The following is a 25,341-nucleotide window of genomic DNA, read 5'->3' on the forward strand; positions in this document are numbered from 1 at the left end:
TGATTTATTGACGTCAAACACATTGCCATTTGTCATTAATGATTTAATATAAATATTTAAAGTGAATATTTGAGGGGCCGCGCCTTATTTCCGTTCTTTCAATACACTGTTTTGCAACTACTTTTCATCTCATCTTTTCATGCAGCTCAACTAACATAATTTTTTGACTATTTTTTTTACTTTTTAGTGTACAACCTCCTTTCACTCTCTCTCTCTACATATATATATATTTTATATAATATATAATACATAATATATATATTATATATAATATATAATACATAATATATATATTATATATAGGTAAACTGGTTGATTAAAGTTTCCACTTAAGCTTCAACTTAATGCTCTCTTTATTTTATAGTTTTTAACGTAAAAGGACATTATAAGCTTAAGTATACTTTCAATAAAAGTTTTGCTAACTTTCTTCAAAAGTTCATTAAAGATGGTATCGATCGTAAAGGTTTTTTTATTCGTAAATAGTTGAACAAACTTGATCGCTTAACTAGCTTTTATGCTAGCTAGAAAGAGCTTAGGTTGATTGATTGTTTGGAAAAAAGTTTTTATTAATCTTTTTCCTTAATTTTAATAGCCAGTATTGAAATAAGCATTAATTATTGTGCTTATCAGCTGCTATCTCCTAGAAAAGAACAAAGTGAAATTATAAAATCATTCGATAATGTTCTTATCTTTTCAATGCTGAAGAATATGTTAAATGTATGTAGTGGGGTAATTTATCACTGTTTTATTGTGACTCTGGTGCATCAGTCTTAAGATCAAGAATTGCCTATATTTCAAAAATAAAATAACATAAAAATCATTGAATGTCCCCGTTTCAAGACTATCTTCTTTACCATTTATACCACAGATGACCACTTGGAGTCAGTAAGAACCATAGTATTAAGTCTCAACAAACTCTTCCTCTACAAAGTAGTAATTAGGCCGATGTTGCTCTTTGCCTGCTCCACCTGAAGCCTGAACTTGTAATAGGTAACATCAAGAAACTACAGGACAACACAGAACAAATTTCTCAGACTCTCCTCGACGCACTAGAATTGACGCTCACTTCACGAGACTGTATCCATTATCCCCCCCCCCCGTACACTCCTATATCCAAAAATCGTCTGCTCATACTCCTTTCCATCCTAGACTGCCATCCTAATTCACTCTGCCGCGACATAGCCTCCTGCAGATCCTTCTATTTAGACACAAAAGACTAAAACAAGTACTTCTCTAACTTTCTACTCTAGCTGCAGGTTTTTCCTCTTTTTCCCTGCATCCTTATCCTTCAAATCTTAAGCTTTCCGTATACATGTGTGTTCGAAGGTTATAATGTATAATGTACTCGTACATTGGCACTTCATTTCTACATTTATTGTACATATTTGTAATAAAGATTTATTATCTATCTATCAGTCTTAAATCAACTGACGCAAAATTACCATAGCACTCAATTATTTTTCTACAAAAATCAATTTTTTTCTTTAAGAGATGAAAAATATAGTTATATAAAATAATAATTAAAATATTATTAAATTCAAACATAACTTGATGAGTCTAATTTATTATCTTTTAAAGCACAAATGAACCAACATTCTAAATTGAGTAAACTAATCTATTTCGAGTAGCGTTTAAATTGAGTTTACCCTATTATTATTATTTATTTTTTTAAATGATTTAAGGCGCGTCAGCATCTAAGGTTATTGGCGCCCGGAGCTTTTTTCAGTGCAACTATGAAGGGGTTCTCTCGTTACAGACAACACTGGACCATCACCGGACAGTGAGCTGTAAGAAGCTCCTAGGAAGAGAAAATCTGTGGGTCAGCAGCTGGATTCGAACCCGGGACCTCCGCGTGGGAGTCCAATACGCTTACCGCATAGCTAATTCCTTCCCTTCTCTAAATTATTGAAATTATTTAAACGTTCGTGTGGGCAAAACCTGGTCTCGATGAGTGAATTCTCAACTTTACACACTTGTACAATAATGCAATGTTCAGATATTTTTTGTTTGTAAGATTTACGCCTTAATACATCAAATTTATTTCCCACAATTATATTATTTCTGAAAGAAGCAAGTTATTTTGAGGAAACTCTGTTTGTTTGTTTTTTCTTCTAGAACACAGTGGAAATAAGGAAAATGGAAAGCGATAACCATTTGGGAAATGCGACAGGAAGTAAAGCACTAAGAGAGGGAAAGAAGTGGGACGAAAGATGTTTGATACCAAAGTAGGGAAACACCTGAACCTGAGCCTGTGGTAGAGACGGTCTATTGTTACCTTTTCGCCGATCTGTTCCGCGTTTCCTACCGCTACCAGAGATCCTTCACTCTCAACTTCAACTTTACTTGTCAAACAGCGCTCTCTAGCGCCATTTACCCATAAGATTATATGTATAGACCATCTTCAGATATACATATAGTTGTGTAGAGAATATATTTTAAGAACTGTTGAAAATACTATTTTCACATAAACCTGTAAAGCAGCTTAAAATGGTGTATCTCACTCGGAAAACTTCAGACAAGAGAAAATTTACTAAAGTTTATTTAATATTTGTATGTAAAAGTTTTCAACTTGTGAAATTCCTAAGTTCTCTCCAATTTAATACTCATTTAATTGTCAGACTTGAACAAAAATTACTTATTCAACAAACTCTGTGATACGTTTTATCAGATCTTCTTCGCAAGATGCTTATTTCAACTCTTGTGCTGCCTCATTTAGACTACAACTGTTTGGAGTACAATGATCTAACTGCCTGAAAAGAATAATTAACTTCACAGAATCTTGAATTTCTTAATTAATCTTTTATTGAAATTTACAACTGCAACAATTAATGAAACAAGTAAATGTGGTACAATGTTATTCCATTATCGTGTTTTAGAAACTAGAAGATTCAAGACATTAGCTTAGTTCATTTAATCCTTTATTATCAAGGATTTGAGTTTGAAGTCTCCTTCTAACAATGATGCGAGTTTCCTTTTGGTCCAGCAATACTTTCTTTGCTCACTTAGAACGTTTAGTTAAGGATAGCTTATTCAGTGAAAGTCTCCATGGTAACCATTGAAGCTGTCAATAAGCGGCTTACAAACGGATGGACATGTATGCATTAAATCAAGCTATAGTGCATCCGTTTTGGAGACCATTAGGGCGGAACAGTCACGTGAATATGCTCGCATTACTTCCGCTCTGCTGTCCATTTCCCCAGAACAATAGTAATTTTGCCTTTATTACTTATTTTACATAATTAACAAAATTAAATTTAATGTTTAAAAAAAAATGTATTCTAAAAAGAGATTATTTATTTTATAAATAAAATGAAAATGTATGTAGGCCTTCTCTGCAAGAAGTTTTGGTGTTACGCAAGAACTAGCTGTACCTTGAAGTGGTAGTTCGGTGCTTCTTCTCCAGTTCTGTGCTCTTCTTCTGCCAACATAATCTGTCCTGACTCTTTTATGTCCAGTTTATTTCCTTTCCCTCACATATTTTGTCTCATTCTTTTATTGTCACTTCCGAGGCAATCTTCAGCCATAATGTGAAATTTCTTTTGTTTAATGAAGCACCGCATCTCTTACTTCTAATCTCTCCTTTCTAATAATTTCTTTCCTTAATTAATCGATTCGTTTTACGCCAAGCATCCATCGCTCTAGGCTTCTTTGTCACACCTGTATTGTCTTTTTATCGAGCTTTGTGATGGATCAAGTTTGGATTGGCATAGGCTAGGATAGGAAGACTATCGTCTTTATAATTTTATTGTTTTTTTATAATTTCCATCATCGTGGACCAAAACTTCTTCCAAGAGTGAAGGTTTCCCTTTAACTTTGATTACTTAGCCGGACCTAAAGAAAACCTCTTTGAGCCAGGTATATAATCTCTTCAACAGTGATGCCACTCAATATTATTAATCTGTCTGTCCTGTTTGTTGAAATTTTATTTTTAATAATTCGAGGGTCGAAGCCTAGTTCAGTACAAGCATACTCCATTTCCGTAAACATTTTAATTACATATCTGGTTCTTTGACGAAAGTAAAATTACCACAACATCGATAAATTTCAGGTTATTGAGCTCCTACTCCGTTTATAGTAATTCCATTATCGTCCCAATCTAAACCTCTGAAAACCCATTCAGTATAACCACAAATAGATTAGGTGAAAGCGGGTCACCCTTAGCTCACACCCCTCTCCCTTAAAGGGAAAAGGCTCACTTCCAGCGTCGCTCTCAATGTCGGCGGCCGTGTTATTGATGTATTATTCCTTGATTATACTTGTGGACTTTCCTAGCTCACCCTAACGCATAAAATGATGCCCAAGAACGGCCAAATATTATTTTAGAAGAAGATAGTCTATTATTTTTTTAATCATCGCTCATAAATGTTTATTTTTTCTAATCAGAGGTTTAAATGTTTTTGTTTTTTTTAAATTAGTAACTCTCATTGTTAAATTTGTTAAATTTCTCATTGGAATTCTTATTAAACGATAGCTTCTATTATTTTGTAGGTCCGTTAGCAAGAAGATAACTTTTGTGCGAAGCATTCCCAGAAATCGAAAAATAAAACTTCTAGAAAAATAATCAGCTGACATACGAGTAGTTAAAAGGCTACAACAAACTTGTTATAGTCCAATTTCAAAACAAATAGTAAATATCGAAAAAATTAATAATAATAATAAAAAAAAGGACGTCCTTCGATTAGACAATTAAGCGGCAACCAATTTAGAATTGTCTAAACAAATATTATTCATATTATATGTTGCAGGAGAGCCGTACAATAGACTGCAATTTTTGCAACCTTACAGAGAGGCTAAACTTCATCCTTCCTCTAGAATCCCATAAAAAGGGAATTTTCTCTGAAAAAGTTTCATAACAAGTGAAAACCCTCCTCATACATGTCCAGACAAACTTGGAAGAAAGAGTTAAAAGAGAATCTTTAAAAACGGAACAGATGGATTTAGTGTCACTACGGTGATAGATCGCTTGTCCCAAAAAACCTCATTGTTGGTTCTCCCTTGGTAATGGTTTTAAGAAATATGAAATAGGAACACTTTATGTTTTTACTATTTCCAAGCAAAATAGGCAAATTGTACATAAACACAGGCTAATAGATTTCAGTAAGCCCTCTTTTTGGTTAAACTAATTTGGATTTTCCTTCCTGTGACGGAATTCAAATTTTGTAAATGAATATTTTCAGTAAAAAAAACAAACTCAAAATGAAAAATTGATCCTTCCTCTCTTGTAAAAGTGAAAGAAGAAAATAATATTTCCTTCCAAGTTTATTTTGTTTCTTCTTTCTTTGAAATTTCCAGTAAACCCAGAATTAATATAGTATTTGAAATTTAAATGAGAATTAGGTGCTCAGAGTGTGTTACGCGTGGGTTCTATGTGTAGGCGTTCCATTATGTTCGAAATAGTTGGTAATGACTTCTAGTCCTCAACTGTCCTACATCGACCCTAATAATAGTTCGGCTTTTAGTTGCTACAGAAAGAAATAAGATGAATTGAGTTTGGCGTTGAAGATTAAAGTTGTTTAATCTTATCGGTGAGATGGTCTAGCATAATATGTGTTACTCCAATTTACAACAGCATTTGGTACGGCTAAATGTTTGTTTATCTACAGGATATATAAATAACACTATCTCTAACAAAAATAGGTAGAGTTTAATTAAATAGATTACCGTTCAAGTATTTATTGTTCTTGGTTGTTCTGAGTTCAACTAAATTGAACACCTGGAACAGGTTTTTTTTTGTTTTCTTTAATTTTATAACGCAAGGTTTATTAGAACTTGGGAGAGCAAAATTAATAAATTTGTCCGTTTTTATATTTCCCCTTTTTTATAAACATTGCTGTCAAAGATAACATCAGCGTAGGGCCAGATATCGTGATTTGATCTCGGTCAAAAAAAATCGGCAACTTGAATACGATAAAGTCATTGAACATCGTCTTGGACTTCGCGTTTTATGGTTGAGAACTGATCCGTATCTTCATTTTGCGCCCCTTGATATTTCATAATAATACTTCCATTTCCTGGTCTAGTTTTGTACTTCTAACTGCCCATTGGACGGTCTTAATTAAAGATCCCTCCTTGTACAGTCCAACCAACTTCTTGATTTCAACCTACAGCTGTACAAGCTTCTATTACGGAGATACCATTTTCCAGTTCAGCAGCATCTCAAGTAACAGAAGCATTCTCTAAGCCTCTAAATAACTGCTTGAACTCAACAAACTTTCTATCAGGTCCTTCCCAGCCTTAATTAGTGCTGTTTGTTCTGAGCCAATCTTCTACGCATCTTAATTAGCTTTTTCAGCTTTTAGACGAAAGCTCTGTTTAAAATTTCTTGCGTAGATTTTTTAGCCAAGGAAATATCGTTACTTCGGCCTCAGAACCGACTTTATACTGTAAAGTGAAGCTTCTAAGCAAAGAGATTTTCAACTCGGCCAAAATAAAGAAGCTTACCTATCTTTTCCCATTGAGAAAGACAGGAATCGCCTTGTCTTGCTCCCAAGTTGTCCAGAAATGTTAGATGCATCATAAACTTCTTATTAATAATATATTTTTATTTAAATATTAAACATCAGTTGCAAATAACTTAGTAAAATTGATGCCTAAGAATTACTTTAACCATTTGGTTTTATTAATTAACCAAAATGTTATATTAACAAAGTTTAGCTTGGCCAAACTTCTCTCCCGTTCTCCGTTTAGTTTGTAGATAAGTGTTTTCCAGACGTTCTTTTTCTGTCTTGCTGCTAAAGTCATGAATCAATTTGCTGCGACATATCTCCTCGTTCTTCTCAAACTATTCACAACCATCGTAAACTTCATTTCTACAAATTACGAAGGTTATTCCATGCTAATGCTAATTCCGCGCTGCTGGTGAAAAAAAGAAAAATGTATTTAATTTCTTTTAAATTTTCATGTTTAGAATTGTACAATCAGTTTTCATAAAATTTGATATGAGGTTTTCCCCATCATTACATTTAATTGTTCATATTTATAGCTAATAAAATTTATTGTAAAAGTTTCAGGCTCTTTATTTCGCTTGATTTTATTGTTTATTGTTTATTGAATGGATTTTATTATCAATTATAGTTCGTTATTTCAGGAACAAGTGTATTTTTTTTAAAGTAAGCTAAACTGCCTACAAAGTTTAGCTTTTTAAATATTTTTCATTTTTATGATTAATTGCAACTTAATCTTTCGACAAAACGTATAGATTTCCGTCAATTGCCACGTGAGGTTCTTGCAATTCGATCCAAAAACTATGTTTTTGGAGGGAGGTGAACAGTGGAATGCGCTGAATACCTGGAAATGAATAGTTCTTCGTCTAAAATCAAGACCCTTGTATTGGAAAGATGGCTGATTGATTGAGAGAAAATTAAGGATTACATCTCTGGTCTGTTTGGAGGGATGTGATATTTCATGTCTAAGACTAAAGTTAGGCTATATGGAGAGGATGGAGTCTATCAGACATCCTTACAGTCCTTCCCTAACGTCTCAGAGACCTGACTTCCTAGCGTCCATTATTTGGTAATAGGAATAAGAAGTTGCTGAGAGGTCTGGAAGAGAAGAAAAAATGTAGGATTAGGCTTGGATTCGAAAAAGGATTTATGAGTCCTATAAATAATAAGGTCGGCTTTGACTCAAGCGGTGAAGGATATAGAAGGGATTTGTTTCTTCTCTCATATAGAAAGTTGCCACCGAAACTTACCATGAAATTTAACGGTCTACATAAGGCAGAAGCTGCGCGTTCAGATGTGAGATTAGACTTGGCTTGGCTCTTCGCTGGTGATCTTCTTGCAAAGACTGTGGTAGGAAGTAATTCCTCCACCGCAACAACACAAGCATTACGAATCTTGTTCGATTAAATCAGCAGCCTGAGGAGACCACATGGCTGTTAGTTGCCCATTGTTGGCATAGGATCGACTATCTGTCTGGCTTACTCCAATAATATGGCTCTAAAGATAGTAAAATGGTGGCGGAAGTCAGGAAGTCTTTTGAGTACCGTGCAGCGCGGATGCTAGGCGTGTAGCTATAGGAAAACAGACTCTCTGATTACGGTAAGGCCAGATGAAATTGCTACCTCAAATGCCACTGCATTGCAACAGAAATTTCTAGAATACTAATCTAACATGGGACCTTTCATATTTTTAAATAATAATTAATAAGTATGAATAATCTAGGTTTTTAATTGCTATGTTCCGGAAAAGTTGAGTTTTCCATTACGCGAAATTAACTCTGATAGAGTCCAATTGCTATAATACGTGCCGTCTATTATAAAAACGATGGTTTTTCAACTTTTTTTTGCTGGTAATTGGGTTACAGTTTAGAGCGAACGTTTCTCAGCTCGCCTGGGCACAAGAATCCGGTATTTTATCTGTATATTAGAATGGTGAAACTGAATTATTCCAATTTATCTTTTTTTAAATTTGCTTCATTTCAAACAAATTATTCTATTTGTTTGCCGGAAGTTGAAATAACAGAGAAAATGTGAAACATTGCATAGTTATCGTTTTGTTCGTGATGCATTTAAACTTAAGTTTAAATCGAACTTAAAATGTATAAATCAACATCATTAAAATCTGATAATTGCAAAATAAATTTTTCGTTTATTTGTAAGAGTTTAAATCGAAAAAAAAAATGCTAACGTTCAAAACTGTGCTCGATTTAGAGAAGTCTGAGATGGAGAATTAGTAAACTTACTGAATAAAAGAAAGACTACAATCCTCTGTCCAGATTTACCTGTTTGCATTTATTATTTATAGCAGAGCCAGCGGCTTACCACAGTGAATACAATGCTTAAACTCAACTTAAATCTATTTTCTCTGTATGTATTGTCCAATTTCATTCATAACTGCCGCCATAGATCGTTTTGAATCTAGTCTTAGATAAATAGTCATATTTAAATAACAATTGTTTGAAATTAATTATTACCAAAATACTAAATAAATTTACTAATATTTTGAATACTAAATACTGATTACATTAAATACATTACCTGTCTGTTGAGTGACATGGTGGGTCACTCTCCGTCATTATGTAATTCGTAAATCCGTTCACAACACTCTGACAGTTTGTTTTACCTGGAAATAATAAAGGCAGAGTTAATAATGATAACATAATCGTATTATTATATATTCTCATCTGCTTAATTTAGATCAGAGGCGGTATTATTTTGTTTAATTTGCTTCTCACTTTGTCCCTATTTCCATAATAATTATAGTCTCTTCCATTGGTTGAATCTCCCTCCACATTGCTATAAAAAAAAACGAATTTGAATCAATAATTTGGGAAATTCTTGTTCTAAGACTAGATTAAGTGGCTTAACTCTCCAACATCTGTATAGAAACATGAAACTATGTATACTTAAATTTAGATTAGATTGCTTAGGGGTTGGCCCAGTCAGCCTCTGATGCCTCCGTGAATCTGGGCATATATTATGGTATCCTCTAATCCTATTTGATTAGACAGTATGGAGAGAGAGACACTTCTGGATAGAGCTCTAATAGAGTTTGTTAGTTATTTTGATGGAAATTCTCGTATGGTTGTAATGGTTGCTTCATTAATGGGCTGTCTCCAGAGATTGAAATTACAACTTTAGCCACCCTGTTACACGCTATACGAATACTAAATTTCTTTATTTCGATCTGCGCAATAAATCATAAGAATTAACCGCCCTTTGGGAACGTTTATACATTTATTTCGTATTTTTCTAGATTAGAATTAGGGTTTAGATGTATTTTTTACCTAGACATTAACGATATTAGTAACACTTTTAAAATACTTCGTAGAATATTGAAAAGATTAGTTTTTATACATGTTCATGTTTGTAAGAAATAATGTCAACAGATAAACCACTTTGATAAAATACAAAATCTTTTTGTAACGGCTACATTACTCAAATAAATGTTTGGTTGACATTTCTACATTTGGCAATTCTATATCTTCTTCAGGACAGTTTGTCAGAAGCGACAAAGTTGTGATAAAAAGTTTTCCGGGAGATTATCTCTGCGTAGCAAAAAAAACAGAGTGAGAAACTACTTCTTATTATTTACTTTCCTTCTCAAATGGACCGCTACCCGATATTTTGAACAATTCTCTTTTCCGGGGCCGTTTCAGTCAACTAGTTGTTCCCTAGTTTTTCCTACTTCTAGGTTACTCCTAAACTACACTTCATCTTGCCTCTATTTCCATATCATATTACCATAAGCAGCTTGTTGACCGATGTAAGCGTTACATCATCGTTTTTAAAGTTATTGATTGTCTTAACTCTTAGTACTATTATAGATTGAATCTACTCGTATGTTTGTGAACCACATCAATGCAGAGTTTAACTTCAATAAAATTTCACTTCGGATTGAGAGATATTGATCTGGTCCTATGATTCAAAATATAAAGTTGTAACTTTCCTACGATTAATTTTCTGGATATTTCTAGTGAAAACTCGATATTTGAAATCGATCACACCATTTCCTTTTAACGATAGTAAGAAAAAGCAGCTAAGTTATTTGTCCAATCAAAGTCCCTTAGATCACCATAAATTGTGCCTAAACCTCTAAAGAATATCTGACGTTTTCGTCCTGATTCATGAAAACAATACCAGCTAAAAACTGATTGAAATTCAGTCGACGTTATGAAGATTATCGCAGCTAAATTAAGGCCGCACCCTTGATTTAGTTAAATTGAAAATAATTGAAGAGAGAGACGAACAGTGTGTGTTTATTAAGAGTTTTTATGAGTGCAAGAGCGGGCGGTTATCTTGCGAAAGACCAAGAAGACCAAGGTGAGCCGCTGTTAGATTTTTACAACCTCAAGTTTTATGCGAGCTTTAAATTAGTTTTCTCTAAAAGAAATCCGGTAAGATACCTATCTGGCCCACTTTGATCCCCTATACACTCAACAACTGTTTTACTCAAGATACTATAGTAGATACTATACGGTTATATTTTTTGTTGACCTTCATTATGGTTAGCCTTGAATTACCGCCCTCTCAGATCCAAACAAAGTAAATATCCTATTATTTATATCATTCTTGAGCAAGTAGTACCTAAGTAAAATGGTTTCATAGTCATGGTTCTTACCCAGAAGTAATCAATAATTTCTATAATTGAATGTAAAACAAGGTTTTACTTTCCGTTACTAAGTTAAGGATTACGATCGTGGACCCCATTTCCGAGAGTAAGTTTTTCATCTGAAAAGCTTCTACTCAATTCTCTAAGTCGGAAAAAGTAGGTAGGAAAATCTCAGCAAGCTGAAAATCGATCTAGTAAAGTTGTACTTCCAATTGACAATTTATATCCTTACGGTCGCGTCCAGTAGGGGTGTCTTAGCGAAATTTCTGATTTGAGCTAATCAGTATAGAGTAAAGTGAATAATTTTATTAATAATTACATCTTTCTTTCAAATTAAAGAATGAAAAATGAAGTCAAATTCGTGAGCCTCATACTACTTATTTTTTTGTATTTAAGATGCGTCAACATCTGAGGTTATTGTAGCCTGGAGCTTTTTCCAATGCACTACCGATCATCGTATGTCTGTGGTTACAAACATCGCTGTCCATCACCGAAAAGTGAACTGTAAGAAGCTCCTAGGAAGAGAAAATCTAGAGAACCCGGGATCTCCTAACCACTCAGCTAATCTTTTTCCCTCTCATAGAACTTATCAACATTTTACATCAGTGACACTTCCGCTTTGAGAATGTTTCTAAATTTGCTTTTGATTTCTGTCATTTCGCAGTTCTCACCCAATTTGCCATCAAGTAAAAAAAAAAAACATGGTTCTAAAACCGTGTAGTGCCCAAAAAACCTCCTATCTGGCCAACAGGCTAATTGAATTCGATTGAAAGTTTTGGTGGTAACAGCACCAGACTCTGCTGGACTTGCCACAATGTCTGGCCGTCCGCACGTGTATTCTGGTACTTTATCTTCTATTTTCATGCATCACTCCATCTATTTATAGAGTTGAGTAAGGGTTCTTACTCACGGCCTCCACCACTGAGTACTGAGTATGTGTGCCGCCTCTTCAAGTGTTGTTCTACCTCTCTCTCTCTCTCTGAACATACTGCCATTGTAAACTAGATCGTCGGCTCTTGTTTCTGACAGCATCATCAATTTTATTATACATCTACAATGTTGGTGGCGTAGGAAATATTATAGTCTAAACTTTACTTTATACTAGATGGAAAACCTTCCGCGTTAAATAATTTTAACTCAATATTCCCTTTCAGTGTTTACACAAGCAAAACTTGGCCATATATATAGGTTGGCAATGAACCTCTAAACTTGGCCATATTTTAACCTAACTTTATCATTTCTATACAATTTATAAATTTTCTATTTTATTTATAGAATTAGTATCATTATCTCTACGCATTTTCCCATTTTCAAAATCTAGTTTTCATTGGAGATACAAGTTGTGTACAGTCATACGATTTTTTGTTATTGCGTCTTAATCTATCACAGATTATAAATGATAATTTAAAAAAAGAAAAAAGTTTAGTTTCCTTCAAATAAATATGTTTTAGGAATGGAGATGTCTCCATTGCACATGTAGTAATGAAGGAATTTCAATGCACAGAAGTTAACAGTTTCCTCCTTTACACATTAAATACCACTCTAACACAATGCCTTAAAAAAAATCTTGGAAAAATGATTCCAATAAAAAATGTATTATACAATGTTTAGTGAAAATTGGTGACATTTTTGAGAATCCCAATTAAAGAAAAAGACCAACGAAGTGAAACTTCCAGACATATTTTTAAACTCGAAATCTTGGCCACACGTTTAACCATCCTTCTATAAGTGTTAGAGTCATAGATTATACTGCAATGGCACTTTACAGTGAAATCGATCTATCCCCTCATTCAGAAATAATCGAATTTTCTTCAGAAAATGCCGCTGCAGCTATGGATCTTATTGTAGAAATCCAATAGAAATATAAATTTTGAACTCGCGTAGATCTTTCGTTTTTTGAGATTAAATTTTTGCACACTCATATTCATATCTTTTATCTGAAAAACTACTTTTCAGGCCAAAAAATCAGAACAACAAGTTTAATCAAAGTAATAGAGAAGAACAGATGTGCGAGTAATACAATATGGTTTAGATTGCTGCCATCTGCTGTTTGCATTTAATATTATTTAATTAGTTAGGTAATATCTGCGTGTAGATTTTGAGAACAGTCACTTGCAGTATTGTGTATACAATGGGCATTGTTCAAAATTACTATCGATTTCAAGTTCAGTTTACTAACGGTAAAGTCCCCGAGTAATCTACTAACAGCTGGATATTAACAATCAAAAGGCTTCATGTACCTGCATTGTATGGTCCCAGTGACAGCCTTCTACGTAACATTGGTATTACGAGAGAGAAAGATACTGCTAAACTTGAGTTTATGTGATCATTTTGCCTTGTTCCTTACTATCTAGGCTAACTCCTCTCCTTTTCAAAGTACATCGTCGTGACCCCCAAAAGGCACATCTACACCTCATTCAATAAAATCGGTTCGCGCGTTTAGGCGCTACGTTGTTTACAAAAAAGGTAACAAGAAGAAGAAGACGATTTCTGAAAATGCCGTTTTTACTCATTTTCGGCAACTTTTTTCTCAAAATCTATTAGATCTGGGGTGTTGCAAAAAAAATACATTTATAAAGGAGGATTTGACCTATATTATAAAGAAAATTTGGGAATTTTATCTTTTATAGAAAAAGAGAAAAAAATTGTCAAAGTTGGGTGTTTTTCAACGTTACGCTTTTTCATGCAGTTTTTGACGATCAACCCTTATACAACTGTCCTACCGGACAGTTATTCAATATTTCTTGTAGGTGGTGACTTAATACTTCTGTAATTTGAACAAAGTTTTGAAGAATCCTTGCAGAAGATATTTAAAAACATTTAAATGTGTATTGCAAATTCTAGAATCTTTATTATCTCAATTAAAACTTAATCATCGTATTTATGCTCTTTTATTTTACAACTTAAACCAAACTATTGTACATTCTCTCTACAAAACATAAAAATAGTTAAGTTAGAGTTGGCATATTCAATCTAGAATTCTTCTTACAGCAGAACATAAAAAAAGAACATGAAAGTACTAATTATACGTTAATCAATAACCAATGAATAGCTTATGGTAATAATAGCGTTTTCCAGGGAAAAATCGATTAAGAAAACTTTTGATCGTGAGGGGGTAAACTGGGCATCATCTAAAATGTACTTTCAGGACTTATCCAATATTAAATTTTAATAAGGATTAAAAATGCAACTAAGATTCCAAATTTTTGTTGAAAATCGGCCGTCTGTAAGTGTCAGTTACTAAAGAAATTTTCCTAGTTCTTAGTTTCAGATAGAAGACTAGTTTAGTTCCGTTAAAGTTAACATATATTTGAGTTAACTATTACAAATGAGTACAAATTATGCGGGACTCATTAATAGTTTTTCTTACTCTAATCGAGAACTCCCCATTTTTAGCACCTGAATTAAATATGTGGATAAAGTTGGAAGTTGAATGTAACTCCGCGGAATTTTGGCACTCAGAACTAGGAGAGAATTTCATAATTACAAAAATAAAAAGAAATAAAAAATTGTTGACAATTTATCAGTGGAGTTAGATATAGTGCTTGATATAGAAATTTTTTATTATTCATTTCCCTGACAAATGGAAATGATGCTGGTAAAGTTTCATCCAGCTGTTCGTAAAAAACAACTCATGCGTCTGTAAATAGAAGACTCACTCATGGACGGAATTCATTTGGTGGGACTCTCCTCCAGTTCCCATTGGATATTCCTCTTTTTTACATGAATAGTACATTTCAATTAAGTTTTATTAGCTTGCCTGTTCCTTGTTTAAAGTAATGCATATTTTTTCAGGCGAGCTTTACGTCCAACTACCGATCAGGTGACGCGGACGAAGGTGGATCTGTTTGTTTAATTGTCCAAACTTTTCCTCCTGCCCAAAAAGAAGGCTTGTATATTTAAGATGAATTCACTAAAAGGGCAAGAGAAAACTTTTCAGGTGCACATCCGGACTCCGGACAGTGTTCTCTTGTTGCAGACAGCCCAGTCCATCACCGAACAGTGAGCTGTAAAAAGTTCCCTGAAAGAAAAAAAAATCAAAGGACAAGCAGCTAGATTTGAACCTGAGATCTCCTAACCACTGTGCTAATCCCTCCCCTTAAGATAATAATTACTCCTAAAATTGGTGTAAAGAAGTCTCAGCTTGTTAAATATATTGTGAAAAAGACGTCAACGGAAGCACCATTCTGTACTGATAATTCGTAGCAGCCTCAACGACTGCCTAGTTAGCTTGGTTATCTAATTATCCACGATATAATAATCCACCAAAGGTTATTCAGTAAAAGTTCTCTCTCTTGATAGTGGGAGGAGCAGTTCCGGTTGCGCGTTTAGTGGAACTAGGGTGACTAAACGAGAAGCAGTAAACCAAGACGCTTCTGGGGTATTGCCGTTGCCGTTTTACGATGAGCTAACAAAACAACGAGCTATTTGATTGTCGCCACTATGAGATGTGCGGATGTAAATAGATTTTAAGCTTTCATATAGAGCTCTTCCTTTGTTGTGGGTAAAACAGATTGCTGCATATGGAGACTTCAGCAATTTCCGCAAAGGCGGCTTTAGTTAGAAGATTGGAAAGTAGGTGGGTATTTTGATAAAGCGCAGTTTCTGATTGTGTGAAAGTAAATTAATTGTTTATCTGGCTTAGATTTGGGTTTACAATTACGATCTTAACGGCTTTACCTGGAATTTCGAGTACAGCGAAATTGTTTATTGCATTGTAGGTAGAATGAATTGTAAGTAAAGTGGGTTGTAGTTGTTATATGTTGTTCTGTCTCTCTGTCTGTGGACTCTGCGCGATCAGCAAATTTAAAAACCAAAAAAATCGCTTGAAATTCAAATTCTTTAACTAGTTTTGGTTCTTCCGTTGAACCTTTTGGGCAAAACAAGCTCACCAGAAGTGCCCTTTTGCTCACTCAAGTTTGGCTTGCACTAATATTAGTTTAATAACTCTTTTTTCTAAGCTCTTTTAGATTTTGAAATAAGTTATTCTTTACGTATTGTCTGTTTATTATTATTATTTATTTCTAATTTAAGTCGTGTCAAGAAAAAAAGTAAAGGAACTATTTCAGGCAAGCTTCATGTCCATCTACCAAATTAGGTGTCATGGACGGTGACTGTAAATTTCTCATATTAATCATTAAATAAAATCCACAAATAAAATCTGCAAACAAAAACCAGTGCCACAATAAATCTCAGCTTGTGCTCCTAGGCTCGTCAACGTCTAAGATTATTATTGGTGTCCGGAGTTTCTTTTTTCAGAGCAAGACCGGCTTCTGGACAGTTAAAGACAACAGTTTCCATCTCGGGATAGTGAGCTGTAAAAAAGCTGCTAGGAAGAGAAAATCTAAAGACCAACAGCTGGATTTGAGCCCGGGATATTCGCGTTAGAATCCAATGTACGCTAACCATCGATCTAATCCCTCCCCTGTCAGTTCAAATGTTGGTAAATCTTTAAATAGGATTGTAATTCCTAGGAGTTTGAAGAGAATGTATAAGTTTTAGAAATTTTACAATCTTTAAAACGGTAAATAAGTCTAGCGAACCCCCAAAGGATTTTTTCACATAAAAACATCTCAGTTTCTAAAATTTACGGGTAAAAGAGAAAGAAAAAATAAAGAATACCAATTTAGTTTTGCTAAAAGATTAAAATTATACCAGTTATTAGTTTGTCTTTATAAAAACACGAAGGTCAAACTGCTAACACTACGCAGGCTGTGAAAACTTTCACAATAATAATAAAGAGTGGGAAAAAGAAAACCATGGTGATAAAGTTTGCGGGGAATGGAACAATGTTATAACACGACTATAACCTAGACAGAGAATGGTAGGAAGGTTAGGGTCTGCTAGTTATGGTGGTGCTTCCCGAGGACCAATAGTATCCCCCTTTACTCTCATCCTGCCCTTGTGGGAGACAGTATGGAGAGCTCCCAAAGTGCACCTCTTTACGTACTGCTCGCTCGTATGTGTGTCCATGTTGTTCCAATGTCATCTTACCCTCCTCATTCTCTCCTCTTTGTCCCCGTTTAAAAGTCCTCAACTTTAACCCTTTCACTGATGCTTTTAGTCAGACCAGACGGTACAGCGGCCGCCATAGGAGAAGCGTTATGGTTATGAGCATTATAAGTAACATCTCCAACCAGAGTGTTGTTGGTCATCAAGCAAAAGCATTTGGCGTGCCTTAAAATCTTCCATCCCCTGTCGTAAGTTTTACAGTTTGCTTGTATACTCTACAGTACCTTGCATCACCATGCATCTCTATGGAAGACAATCTAAAGATTATAGATTAACTTCATCAATCTCAAGTTACTATCTGTATACTGTATACTATCTGGATGATCCAGTTTCAGGTTCCTTTATTCCCTTAGAGGATTCCTAAGAGGATGCATTGTAATCGTGCGGATGTTTTTATTTGGGGCTTTCACTAGAAATACAGTTTGAGGTTTCTTTGCCCAAAATGAGGTTCCTGTTGTTTATAAATTGGTTTCGTGAGGGTGGGGTCTAACTGAAAAATAGGAACTAGCAGCGGAATGTTCCAAGTTTAGATTTCGTTTAAGTTTTGATATTTTAAAATATTCGTAAGCTTCAACTCCGCCAATCTCTAGTAATATCACGTTATTGAATGGATCTTTTTTTAAGTTTTCTTATATCGTAAATGGCTGTGAAGATTTTCTTTTAAACATTAACTTTTCCATTTTGCAACTGAAGCCTTATGTGCACCTTCTTTGGCACACATTTTGGAAATGGTTCATTTCCTGCTGGTACCGCAATTTTATTTCCGTTTTCATTAAAAGTAATCATTGCCTTAATGATTCAGGTATTTTTCTTTCTTGTTACCTCATTAACTAACATTATTAAAAATAATATTACAGTTAGTTTTATTTTAAGTGTCCGAACGATATTAGCCATTCCAGTTGCATATATCGATTTTCCGCAATTCCGGATAGTAATTAGCTACATCATTATTATTTCAACTACAGAATTATGAAGCTTTCATCTGTTCTCTTAATTCTTGGGCGAAGATTATTAGTTGCACAGATATTTTTATTATTTGATTAGTAATTATTGACTTTTCAAAGACAGTAAACACACTTCGCCATTATTATTGCGAAATCTATTTTATTAAGCCGTATAAACTGCACATTCTCTGCTCTTTAATAACTTCATTGAATCGTTAATAATTTTATTATCAAATCTTGAATGCCAACGCATTTTTATGTAAGTTATATACATATAAAGTATGGAAGCGATAAGATCTAATCTCCTCGCCTCTTAACTCCTCCAATCTTCCCTGGGGAAATAAGGTTGGTTATACTGCTACCTAACCGCGTCTTATTCTCCACATTAATTTCACTTAATGCGTTGGCGCGGTTCTCTGATATGCTTTACCATGGGCTGTTAACTTTATTGACTTATTTTCAAAGCCCACAGAGGGCTTTTGGGTTTATTAAACTACACCATATTGCATCGAATGCAAAAAAATAGAGAGAGAAGAACATTTCAATTTTAATGCAGCGTTCTTCATAAGGTGACCTTCTCACTATTTACGCCTAGGCTAGGTCACGGAAGCTGAACTGAACACATTTCCGGCCAGTACGCATTATTAAAATCAGCCCCCCAATACATATAAACGTCCGAGTGTCAGCTAACTGCGCACTTAGGTCTTGTGTTGTACCTTTTACAATTTACCATCCATTCTTCTAAACGGTCGTCACAAGCGTCGCAGCCACTGGCTTTCTTTTAAATGCGCTCGTCTGACCCCAGACTATTTTGTTTATGATAATAAATCTGATGTTTGGTCCTTACTGTTGTTTATGTGAATTGTATTACATATATTGGTCGTACATAAATATGTATGAAGCAGTACGACGAGAATGGCCGTAGAGCTTTTAATGATTAATTTGTTTTATTTAGTTTTTTACTGTTCCTTTATTTAATCTTTTAATGTGTTGACTATAGTGCAACATGTGCCTAGAAATTGTTTATTAGATGATCAATCAAGCAAGAGTACAAAGAAAACGAGCCTAGGCTCAGGAGGTCATCGCTAAGATACACCTACAAGAAAAATCTACAGCTGTTAGCAAGAAGTCTGTATTAAGTTCTTTACGTTTAAAGAAGCAACTAGTACCTCGCTAGAACTGTTATAATTGAAAGCTATTACTTAAGAATCGCCACAAATTCTTGACTATTTCAGCGATCTTCTTCTCATACTCCTAATCCCCAGCATCGTTCTTTTCTCAGCGCCCACTTCTATTCATCTAGAGTGCATTGCAGTAATGGAATGTGCTATTATACTGAGCATACGATTACAATTCTCAGTAATATGAATTTAGATCATAATGAACACATAACTAGAACAACTATTTAAACAGCTGTTTCGGCTAAAAGATCATAAACAAAAGTTTTTGGCTGGACAGAATGATGATAATTCTAAAGTCATCTCACATTACAGTTTCCACTCTAATGATTCCAATAAAATGTTCTGAAACAAAATATTTCTTCATTATCAAACTTCATTTCTCTTACGTAGCAATTATTGCGTTATTTCTGTAGCTATAGACAAACTGAAGCTGTGCTTATGTTAGCACCTCTGTGCGCATTTCCACAGTTGGGCGAACATTTTCCTCCTAGCAAACAATTATCCTATCTCGACGTTCCGGGAGCCGTGATTACGTAAACAAGTTTCATGTAATACCCTGAGACTATGGGGAAACAAAGTAAGTACTATTTATTTACTGAAGTAATCAATCACCACCTCGAAATAATCAATCACTGTACCTATGTTTAAATATTTATTATTAGTGTTACGACTAAATGTCTTGCTATCATTATTTTCTTAATGCATATTTTGTGGATTTCGTTAAACTAGTTTTCTACTCATCTGGAGCTGAATGGATTCCCCATACAATGTTCCCAAGGTAGAGTACCCTGTTGAACTTGGATTTACTCTTCCAAGGCAACACGTACTGCTCAATAGTGGACAAGATTCTGGAGCCAAGCATTGAATTGAAAAAAAAAGACTACGCTTCGGCAATGACCTCAAGACTGTTTCAATTAAAAATTAAAAAATTAGGCGAAGCTTCTAGCTTATTTTGTCACGCTATTCTCTGTGGCGTTTTAAAAAAATTATATAGAACGTCCGGTTATTTGCTTTAACAAAAATAGGAGATGCCACGTTATTACAGCAAGAATAAAGCTATAAAACATAAGTAATATGCCCAAAAAAATAGGCTGTTAATTAAATAAAATTTGATAAAGGGCTGCAAAGGTTTAATCCAGGCGCAAACACCATTAACAAACTAAACTACTTTCCTTTTAAGGGGGTAGTTAGTCTTCTCTCTAAAGAGCCATTACCGTTTGTTGTACTGGTTTACCAACTTTTTAATATTAATAAGAATTAAATGTAAGACTGAACTTTTAAACTAAATGAAAATCAGCTTTCCGGGATATGCCCCCTTACCAAATTGAATTTTCCATATTTCAAGAATTACTCGCAAGTGGCTGCTACGATTTTATTTTAATTTCGTACAGTGGATTACTAACCATAAATCGATTATTGGTACTTTGTCGAGAGACGTTGTGTGGGGATAGATTCCTTCAAATGTAAAAAACTCGATCTACAAAAAGAAAATATTTTGAGTTGTGACGTTGAGAATAGTAGTAAGAAAATTTTTCTTACAAGAATAAGAGGAAAATTTCTTAAGTTTTACTAGGAATCAGAAAACGTGTAAAACCAAGGATTCTGTTTTCTCTTCGAATAGTTTTCAAATATGTTCTTTGACGTGGCATCCCACGTTTCCATTGTTTTTGGATTCTAAGTTTATTCGTTGCCACAAATTTACAAATTTAGGTCCCAAGTTAGTATTTGTGCTAACAAATACAACACTAGGCAAATACTTAGATTAGTAATCACGTTTTTTTAATTCGTACAAAATTAAAGATTACTACAAGAATTCTTATCTAGCAATCATTTTATTTGAACTAGGCAGTATAAATATATATGTAAAAGATAGTCGAGGTGAGAACGATGGGCGAGAGTAAAGAAATTAAGAAAACGAGACTTAAAGTGTCGGCGAAAACGGCCAGTATAGACAATTCCACTCATTTTAGACTGAAATAAGTTGAATAACAAACAGTTTATTACAAATAAGTTTGCATTTATTGATTGATAAATAACAATAGATCAAAAAGAGAGAGGATAAAAGACCATAACTGTTTATGGAAAGTAATAATTATTGTACAACCATCCTACTGTTCCGATCTTGCCACTAAGGGACTTTTTGTACTTCTTCAACTCCCCCCCCCCCCACGGTTTTCAAGTTTTGAAAAAGTGGGACGAAAGCATTGATGCCGGAAGCTTTGATCACGATGTTTTTACAACCACCGCCAAAAAAGCTGCCATTTTTTAACATTCTAAAACTTTCAAGTTCCTGTTAGCAACGTGACTTGTGTTTTTATTAGTTAGTATTTGATTTCGAAACCATATTTGTCTGGAAACAGCTTCTGTAATCGTGACACTTATTAATAGCCCTAAATAAAGCTTTCACTAATCTTTCAAAACCCCCAACACTTTGAACACTGCAAATATGCAATATATTTGATGTTGATCAACCAATTGTTAAATAATATCTCTAATTAAGTTCAGGTTAAATATATTAAAAATAGATGAATGGCCTATGAGAGCTTCGTAGGAGCGCTAATACACGGTTTACGTAGGGATTCCGTTTTTTAACGGATAATTTCGAATTTTTGCACAACCTCTGGGATTCCCGAATTGGAGCAAAGGTAAACGCATTGATTCTGTAAGAGAGATAGATAATTTAGGGAAGTGCTTCGGGGCCATAGGGCGGTCTTAAAGGATCAGAACTGAAGTTCTGAACAGAGAATAGCCTGAATAAAAAGGTAAGCTTAACGAAGTCTGGTTGCACCAATTATAATCTTACAAAAGGCAATTCAAAGTTCAAATTTAAAGTTATCAGAAACAGCCTTAAAGGTCGTTAATGTAAAAAACATAATCTATCAAAAATATTTCTCGCACTGTAATTATTTCAGACAGGGTGAAAATTAATTTTATATATTTTGAATCAATTATCTGGGAGATAGTGGGAATACATTTTATTTGAACCTAAATTTGGTCTCAAAATTCATACACGATCCAATTCTCTTTATCAGCCTACATTTAGTCTATGTTTTTATTATCGAGATAATTGTAACAAGAACTATTATTTGAATTACTGTTGTGACTTCTTTATGAAATGCTTAATTATTTATTTCCAACATCTTTCGATTACTTTAATAAACATTGTGTAAACATAAGAATGATTTAATATTATTGGAGTTTTATTATTAGATATTTCTAAAAGTATGAGTCATATTATACGAATATTCTAAATTGAGTTTTTGAAATTAATTTAAAATTTACTAAATATTAATGAAAATAGTTTACCTTCTTTAAAATGACGGAAATTTCTTCAACACATCTTAAATAATTAATAAATTATCATGGGAATTTAAACAATATAATTTAAAAAATTTGGGAGTTTAAAAAATAAATAAGGAAATTAAAAAAAAAATTAAATAGGTAATTTATTTATATATATATATATATATATATATATGTATTAAAAGTTTTCGTTTCCGGCTTAAGAAGTGCAGAAGAGGAGAAGGGAAATTTGGAGTGAAAAATCTAGAAAGCCGCGGCGGCAATGGGATTGAAAGGTAATATTGATGGTGACGACCAGGATCTCCGAGCCGAACTGACTACTCTGAACACGAGTTGTGTAGTGTGGTGGCAGCAGCGCATCGATCCTACGGGCAGACCACCTGTATTCTCGCAGCGCGCACTCGCCGCCAACTCGATCGCGCTCTGTTACGCTCGCTCATTAATTGGACATACTAAAGCCGGTGAAATTACCTATCTAAGCAAAACAAAAAACAAAAACTACAGCTGATTTCAGAATTTGGAGAGAAAACATGGTCTATTGTAAAGACTTCTTTGCCAGGACCTCTAGCCAGCCAGCAGATTTACAGGATGTTGTCATTAATGTCAGATGTCGATGTAAAAGCAGCGGTCTCTTATTTCCACCTCCTCCTTCTCCTCCTCTACATACTACGTAAGCTCTTAAGTAAAGTCAGGATTGAAACATAATATGGAGCATCTGTTGCTCTTCTTAGTGCTTCCGACTGTATTGCCGGTATTTTGTTCATCAATGTCACGTTTTCTTTTATACAATTTCAACTTAGTGGTTAATAAAACTTATAGTTCACCGCCCTAATATTTTCTGTTTTCTAATTGGACGTTTTACTTATTTTTTACTTGATATTTATGTAAATAAACGGGTTGGAGTTTAAAAGAAATCTTAAGAGTCAAAATTTCCAAAATACAAAGTAGCAAATTTGAATAAAATGTCTTCAATCTTTGCTTAATAGAAAAACAAAAAAAATTTATGAAATTAGTTTGGGATATTTTGTTTTGTTTCCACTCACAGTATATCTAATACTTGGACTTACTTATTTTAATCCCTGGATAAATGGATTAGCTAAAACTTATTATGTATTAAGTGGAGCCTTAGTATATCTGTTTGTAGAAGCGACTAATTTTATCACAAACTACGTGCGTGTTGCGAACAGATGACACGTGTTTCTGATATCTTGAAAATGCCAATTATACCAACTCTGTATTAATCCATTGTTATCAGAAAAATGATTATAAAACTGTTTATAAAATATAGTATGTTATATATATTCATGTATATAAATGAATAGTAAGTTTTATGGTTAAGTTTAAGAGATTTTTAACATTTAAATGAATACTATTTAAAGAAATAGTCTTTTACAAATAAATAATATTAGGAAATTTGATATCTAAAAATTTAAGTAGTTGACGTACATTAATAAATAAAGGAAATCTACAAACGAAATTAGAATTAGGCATCTCTGACAGGAAAAGATTTCCAAAATAGGGGAGCCTAAAATATAAATTCTTACAGCTCTGAAATTATGAAACCTACAATGCATTAAAGTTAAGATTATTCTGCAATAGTGATGGGCTATTAGAGCGGACTCGTTCTGCCCATCACTATTCTGCAAAGCTCCCACGCGGATGAGCAATTATTAATAGTGGGCTATTAAATTTTTTTTAGGAAAGAGTTCATGACGTCACAAAGTAAAAGGAGCCTTGATATAAAAATCCTAATCTGCCGTCAATAAGGACTCATAAACACGTTAAAAAATGACGTTTTGCTAAGAAATATAATTGTAAAAAAAAGCTTAAATTTCTGATTGCAAGAGCTCAAATACGAGCAAACAAATCGTAACAAAAAGAAGTTGGAAGATTTGCTAAGGAAATTTTCTTGATGTTTAAAAAAAAAATAGATCTCAGCAACGGGGCTGGCCGGGGTTTCGGAAATTCGCTTTTTGGATTATTCAAAGACAACAGTAATGGCCGACGGGCAAGTGATTGAAGATATTTTTCAAGACACAGAGATGAAGTGGTGACTTCTCTTTCTCTGATAAAGGATTTGTGAGGTATGAAGGCATTCATTAAGAATTCAGGGGTCGGAAATTGCAAACATCACAAGCGATTTAGGTTATGAGATATGAAAAATGTATTGGGCAGATGGTGATGTCCCCTACTAGAAGTAAACAGTGCTCATTTAGCGTTCCGCTATTAGAATTAGCGGATTGGCTAAGTTCTTGCTGAGCGAGCGATATAAGCCATTTCCGTTTGATGTAGGGTACTTTCCTGAAGGACAAGCTCTAACGCGATCCTTTCGATTGAGGCAGCAATGGTATTAGACCCCACCCGCTTTAGAGAGAGAAGTGGTAAAGAGTATAGCTTCTTCTGTTAATACTCCTTCTCGGCTCCTTTACAGGGCTCTCACAGTCCAAGAGTTAAATGGTCTTACATATACGGATATGCACGGTTACTTCTCAACTCATTGTGATAAAGTAAAAGACCCCCAGACAACAAGTTTAATTCTTGCCCCAAATCTTATCTAAGCAACCATATTTGACTGTTTGTTCAGTCCAGCAATTCAGTATTTTTCTGTTCATCATCACTGACTGAATCTACAAATTTCTGTGAAAGGTTACTTCTTTTATATGTAAATACCTGTATGTAATACTGAAAATCAAGTTAACAATTTTTAAATATAACCTAAATTCGCATTTGTGCATTCTATTCCTAATTTTTGAGAGAAAAGATGTATTTTATTTAATCGTCTCTTAAATCTTGAAAGAGGGAAGGGATTAGCCATGAGGTTAGCATACTGGACTCCCACGCGGAGGT

The 25,341-nt window shown here is 34.1% G+C and overlaps 2 protein-coding genes across 5 annotated transcripts in view; one reads left to right on the top strand and one right to left on the bottom strand.

Moving 5' to 3' along the window:
* LOC141446052 (phosrestin-2-like) overlaps positions 1-22,828 on the bottom strand; it is a 173,797-nt gene extending 150,969 nt beyond the window's left edge. Inside the window, exons 1-2 of one of the 2 annotated variants that reach the window (XM_074112422.1) lie at positions 22,498-22,828; positions 8,981-9,065 (exon numbers count right to left, since the gene is read on the bottom strand). In XM_074112422.1, coding sequence (XP_073968523.1) covers positions 8,981-9,018 — 38 coding nt within the window. In that variant the 5' untranslated portion in view covers positions 9,019-9,065; positions 22,498-22,828. Of the gene's footprint in view, positions 1-8,980; positions 9,066-9,177; positions 9,196-22,497 lie in introns of those variants that run through there. The other variant, XM_074112432.1, reaches the window with a different exon arrangement.
* The window catches only part of LOC141446259 (sex-regulated protein janus-A-like), a 190,908-nt gene that overhangs the window by 156,405 nt on the left and 9,162 nt on the right, over positions 1-25,341 (top strand). The gene's annotated exons all lie outside the window — the stretch shown is intronic.

The sequence above is a fragment of the Rhodnius prolixus genome, unplaced genomic scaffold (genome assembly GCF_049639745.1).
Source record: "Rhodnius prolixus isolate KJV_2025 unplaced genomic scaffold, Rpr scaffold_1, whole genome shotgun sequence".
NCBI classification, from domain to species: domain Eukaryota; kingdom Metazoa; phylum Arthropoda; class Insecta; order Hemiptera; family Reduviidae; genus Rhodnius; species Rhodnius prolixus.